At 44.7% G+C, this 6,000-nt stretch overlaps 1 protein-coding gene across 3 annotated transcripts in view; it reads right to left on the minus strand.

The window, feature by feature from the left end:
- DPY19L3 (dpy-19 like C-mannosyltransferase 3) overlaps positions 1 to 2,313 on the minus strand; it is a 35,242-nt gene extending 32,929 nt beyond the window's left edge. For 2 of the 3 annotated variants that reach the window (XR_004419057.2, XM_033069820.2), the window contains exons 1-2: positions 2,180 to 2,313; positions 448 to 590 (exon numbers count right to left, since the gene is read on the minus strand). Coding sequence is in view for 2 of the 3 variants with exons in the window: in XM_033069820.2 (XP_032925711.1) it covers positions 448 to 550 (103 nt within the window). In the remaining variant the exon portion in view is untranslated. The remainder of the gene's footprint in view (positions 1 to 447; positions 591 to 2,179) is intronic. The other variant, XM_033069819.2, reaches the window with a different exon arrangement.
- Between the last annotated feature and the right edge of the window lie 3,687 nt (positions 2,314 to 6,000).

Consider the following 6,000-nt stretch of genomic DNA (forward strand, 5'->3'; position numbering starts at 1 on the left):
AAGACACTTAATAACTCTCTTATAAATTTACATAACCAGTGTCCTGTAAATTAAAAAGCAAAAGTTTGAAGACAAATTCAGATTTTATATGAAACCTGCCTATTTTTAAGTACATTTAATCAGTTGTCTTTAAATCCTTTTACGTTACCAATGATGTGGACTGGGATTCTTTGGAGAACTTTGGATGGCTGCATATAATCTGATAGTGTGTCACCAATAATAAACTGAAAAAAATGTTCTCACCAATTCAAATTAGGATTTTAAAACAGAGATAAGACTGACATGCAGCAATCTGTATGAGACCCTCTGTCTCAGCCAATCAATTTTGGTGATATTCAAGTATGGAAATGCATTTGGCACATACCTAGTTCTGAGCTGTGCTTAGGACAGAACAAAATCAAAACACTACTAAAAAGCCATAATGTCACTTTGCTTTCCATTACCCACCAGGTGGAATTTTCCCATCAGGCTTCACATTTGTCTCCTCTGCAGGCTGATCCTCAGCTGCTTCTGTACCTTTTCCAGCCCTTCTCTGTCTTATGGTTGTCATGATGTCAGTCACTTTAATTCATTATTCTTCAGCCTGACTCCTAAATGGACACACACAAGCAAAGCATCTTCCTACCCAAACAGTCACTTGATACTGTATGAAATATGTGAAAATAAAACCACATCTTACTGAGATCACAGACTTTGATTTCTATAACTCTACTGTACATAAAATCTGTCTTCTCAAAAATGCAAGGTTTTTCTTTTAATCTGTACCACTCGGCAAATGGCAAGTATAGAAAACATTAACTTAGAATTATAAACACTAATGTTCAGCATTTTACATTCTCTTGAACAGGTTTTCAGAATGGTTCATTGTTTTGACTGCCCTCAATTTTTTAGCCCTTGACTCAAAACACACCTGGTCCCATTTTTAAGAAATCTAAGCCCTTCAAAGAAAAATTAGTCTTTTCAGCATATTTTAGCTGGGTGCCTAAAATATGAAGCCAGTCATTTAAATCCTGGCATTCAGAAAATCTCTGAAAAAGGGGTCAAAAGATGCAAAAATGATGCCAGAGAACACTTGTGTTATAAATAAGTAGAGAGAGCATTAAAAGAATACTCGATGTTTTACACACCATAAAATTTGAGAACATCACATGACGAAAAGCTCAGCCAGTCGATGCCCTGCCGGCTGCCAGGTGCTCTGTGCTCTCTGAGCACGGGACTGCTTCAGAGAGCACCTGGCAGTCAGTGCCATCCCACCTCGGGCACAAACCCCCGGCAGTCAGTGCCATCCCACCTCGGGCACAAACCCCCGGCAGTCAGTGCCATCCCAGCCGGGGCACAAACCCCCGGCAGTCAGTGCCATCCCAGCCGGGGCACAAACCCCCGGCAGTCAGTGCCATCCCAGCCGGGACACAAACCCCCGGCAGTCAGTGCCATCCCAGCCGGGGCACAAACCCCCGGCAGTCAGTGCCATCCCAGCCGGGGCACAAACCCCCGGCAGTCAGTGCCATCCCAGCCGGGGCACAAACCCCCGGCAGTCAGTGCCATCCCAGCCGGGGCACAAACCCCCGGCAGTCAGTGCCATCCCAGCCGGGGCACAAACCCCCGGCAGTCAGTGCCATCCCAGCCGGGGCACAAACCCCCGGCAGTCAGTGCCATCCCAGCCGGGGCACAAATCCCACCGCAGCGCAACAGCTGCTCCTGCGCTCCGCCGCTGGAACCCGCTGCTGCTGCTGCTGGCAGCGCCGCAGGGAGCAGCCTCAACTGCACAACTTTGGTTAAAGCTTTTGCAGCGGATTAGCTTCGCGTCCGCCTCACACACCTGGCAAAACACATGGGGAGCTACGCGAGCTAACGCTGTGGAAGAGCGGGTTTGCAGCACACCTGACAATTAATTAACAAAGGCAAGATGCTCATCCCCACCCCGCTCTCCGAGCGCGCTGCCAGCGCCCCTCACACGCCGGTTCCGCAGGGCTGTGCTCCGCCGGGGCAGGCAGGTCCCACCCGGCCCCACAGCGCGGAGAGCCGGGGCCGGGCCGGGGCAGGGCAGGGCAGGACAGGGCCAGGCCGGGGCAGGGCAGGGCCGGGCCGGGCCGGGCCGAACCGATCCCGGGGCTCCCCGCGGCCTACGCGGCCCCGCCGCGTCTCCCCCCGCCCGCCTCCCGGCCCCGCGCCCCGGTACCTGCGGCCGCTGCTACCGGCGGTGCGGAGCACCGGCCCGGGCCCCGCCACGGGCAGGGACTGGGACGGAAAAGGAAAAGGGGAAGGGGCGGGCACGGCGCCGGGTGCTCGGCCCTGCCGGGCGGAGACCGAGAACCGGGGCGGGCACAGCCGCCCGTCACAGGCCCGGCCCCCCGGCCCGGCCGCCTCTCCATCACTGGTTCTTGCTCCCCGGGGCTGGCGTGCGGCGGAAATCCGGCACAGAGGGGCACAGCGAGGGCTTCGGTCCGTGCGGCTCTCGTTGGGAAAAGCGCTGTGGGGCCCGGCAGCGGGGCCCGCTCCCCACGAGGGTCGCGCTGTCCCGCCGGGCTTCAGCTGGCGGGGAGGATGCTTTGCTAAAATAGTGCCCTAGAATTTATTTGTAGTGGTTTTTTATTGTGTGTCTCACCGCCGCCTCTACCATATACTACCATATATGTGCGATTTTAAAATTGAAATTAGAGCAGCGTATTTCTGTTCAACGCCTTATAAGCTCCACTGTATTTCTTGCTTAACTGCACCATAAACGTTTAAAGGGGGAAAAGACCTTTTGTAGCTGGAAGATAAAGGCAATACCAGACTTTGTTCTACTTAATGGGTACAGCCAACCCGTGCAATAAGTCTTTATTGTAAGTTTTATTTGCACTGTCTTTAGTAATTGTGGAAAGAAAACATACCACATGAAGCCATACGACTCCAGGCCCTATCACCGAAGGCTGATTTCCCAATAGTCCCTACAAATTCTGTGGAATTGACGGGGAGAGGGTTCACTTCTTCAGGACAATATTTAGTTGATTTTTCCATTATAATTGTATAGTCCAGCAATACTTTTATTTTACTTTTTTTTTTTCCCTCTCTCATTACACAACCTTGAAAAAACTTAGTATTTTGAGCAGGAAGAGCCATGAAATTCATAGAAAGTGTGCTCAGAGATACCAAGGAAGCTATGCAGTAATCATCCTGGTCATTCTGAACTTTGAAGTCATTGGCGCTAGAAATCAGGAAATTTTTCAGTATCTGCTCTGTGGGCTTATTTTGTTTTGTAAGTATTTTTTAGAAGCAACAGAATTATCTTACTTCCTCTGATCAAGCCCTCGAAATAGTTGAACATTTCTACTGTAAGTAAATTTACAGCCATATTTCTTTTGGTTTTGAGTTTGGTTTTTTTGAGCAATAAGGCAGGCCATACATTTGTGGGGAATGCTTAAACTAAGAATGAAAACTCAGTAAATACAGCTTTACCATGGGCATTAGATTTATCTTCCTTTCATCACTGCCACATCACAGATGTCATGCATTTATTGAAATGAACACATTGTATACGTACAAGAAATTTTACAGATAAACACCTTGAGTGTGTGTAGGTTTGTGTGTAAAGCAGATAATGTACTTAAATTTCTAAGGAAGGGGATGGTGTAGAAGATATTTCCTGGAATAAAAGTTCTGCTTATCCACTACTTGTAAAGAGGGCACTGCAAACTAAATTCTACAAGAACAAGCAGTTACAGAAATGGTTTAGAAAGCATAATCAGTGAAGAGCTTTAGAAATTCCTGAGAAGGGAGGAGCTGTCTTAATTCTCCTGTGTTTTATGACGTGTGCATGGATGTAGTGGATTTGTATGTGATAAGCCACTGTGCTCAGTGGGGAATGATTGCACAGGATCAGCAGTACAAATCTCACTGACATTCCTTGAAGTACTAACATAACGTACACTGCTGGATAGTGTTATTGGAACTAAAAAGTTTCCATAATATAAATGTGCTACACAGCCTTACACAGTTGTTAATGTATCTAAATGCTCAGCTATCACCTTCCTTCTGAAACACTAGCACTTACGGTTCAAGTTTCAAATAGCAGAAGATTAGATAGTAGGGGAAATAAAAAAAAGCATTTTCCCTCAATTCTGTATATTTTAAAAAGTAATTTCCTGTTGCAATAAGTGTTTAAGTACAGCACTAGGAAAAAGTGGGGTTATTATTTAACATATTCTTGCTGAAACAATTTATTATTTAGGCAACATGTCTGTTTGATAAAAATTTAATGTTTCAAGTTATGAAAATACAGAAGAACTGAAGACCTTCCAGATGGATATTAATACCTAAAATTTGTATTATAAAATGCAAATTAAAAGTCACCAAACTGTAGCTTGCAATCAGGAATACTGATGAGTATATCATTACTGTATTATTGTAATGTTATTGCAATGCTGGCTTCTTACTTGCCAAAATAACAGAAAAGATATTTAACAATATTCTGTTTGCTCATTCTGTTCCAACTAGATCAAAGTAGTGGCGTGTTCATGTTAGTACCAAGTTACCCATGATCCCAGCCAAACATCTACAAACCATTGTGTACAGGAAATGGTTGGAAGAAATCTAAAATTCAAATTATCTGCATTTTCTTTTGGACTGTCCAATTCAGTACTGTAAAAAGAGCTACCATGAGCTAGAAAAGCAGAACTCAGGTTCTGCCCCAGTAATTTTTAAGTCTAAACCTGCAATGTTTTGAGTTGCTGTTCAGCAGCCTTTGGGTGGGTGGCAAACATGCCAAATTTCTGGCTTCCCACTCGTCTCAACTTTTAAAGCTCTTCAGGATCCTGAAGTTTTTGCTTTTGGGCAAAAAATCTTGGTTTTACCAATAGTGAATTTAATTACCTAGCTAATCTTAGGTCAGTTCTAATGGTGCCTCCCTTTCTAAGTGGCTCTGTGTGACAGCTCTTCCCCAAATACGCCTGGAAGGGATGCAGAACAGAAGCTCACTGTGGTGCATCAGCTTTCTGCAGCGGTTCCAACCTTAAACAGTTGCCAAAGATGTAGGACAGAGTGATTGAATCCCCCTTCTATGTGGCAGGGTCTTGCTCCTTTTCTCCCAAGTCCCAGGGGTGTTACAGTCACCACAGGACCCCTCGTGCTGCTCTGTCCCAGCCAGCACCGTGTCCAGTTCTGTTTGTGATCATGAATGACCAGGTTATTTATGGGGAAGAAACTTCTGCTGAGGCCCTTGTGCTTTATTCAGCTGAAGTGAGGAAGGTGTTTTAGCCCAGTGAAGAGGATAATGCGTGGATCCACATCCTACCAGACAGAGCTTTTTTCCCAGGTTTGCATTAGAGAAAATGTGAAAAAGCTGCATGACACAGCGTTCTGTAATGTTGCATCTAAACCCATTTGTAGTTCCAGCTTTTATTTCAACATGTTTGGCCCAGGGCCCTAATAATAACAAGAAGATGGCAAAAGATTGCTTGTTTATGTAACTGTAAACCAAGCTGATATCAGCAGTGGGTATTCTGGCCATACTCTCTTTTCTCCCCAGCAACACCAACTGACTTTATTTTTTCCTGAGAAAGATAGGAAGAAAAGCTCCAGCAAGGCCAAGAAATGCTGTGTATTTAAAAACAGGTTTCAAGATATGTTTTAGCTTATATGATGGAAAAGCAAAAGTCAATCACCTGAAAAAAAAAGCTGTTTAAGGCTTTCACTATTATTTAAATTAGGGAAAAAATTCCTACTAGTTTAATTATGAATTTTGAATTTGCAGTTCTTTCCTTCAGCATGGTGCCACCCTAACTGCATGCATGCTTACAAATATTTTGACTTAGTAGTTTCATATTTCTTCACCACAGTTGCTTTGATAAAGCTTGTATTAGCAGTATTTAAACCAGTAATAACAACAAACACTAATAATTTCATACAAGAGTAAGAAATGGTAGTAAGGTATTTCAAATACTTTTTGACTCAAACAGTGGTTTAGTGTTTGGATTTTCCGTATTTGTTTTTCAAAGAGACCAAATAAAAATGACAAAAGCA

Source organism: Catharus ustulatus, chromosome 11, assembly GCF_009819885.2.
Source record: "Catharus ustulatus isolate bCatUst1 chromosome 11, bCatUst1.pri.v2, whole genome shotgun sequence".
Taxonomy (NCBI): Eukaryota; Metazoa; Chordata; class Aves; order Passeriformes; family Turdidae; genus Catharus; species Catharus ustulatus.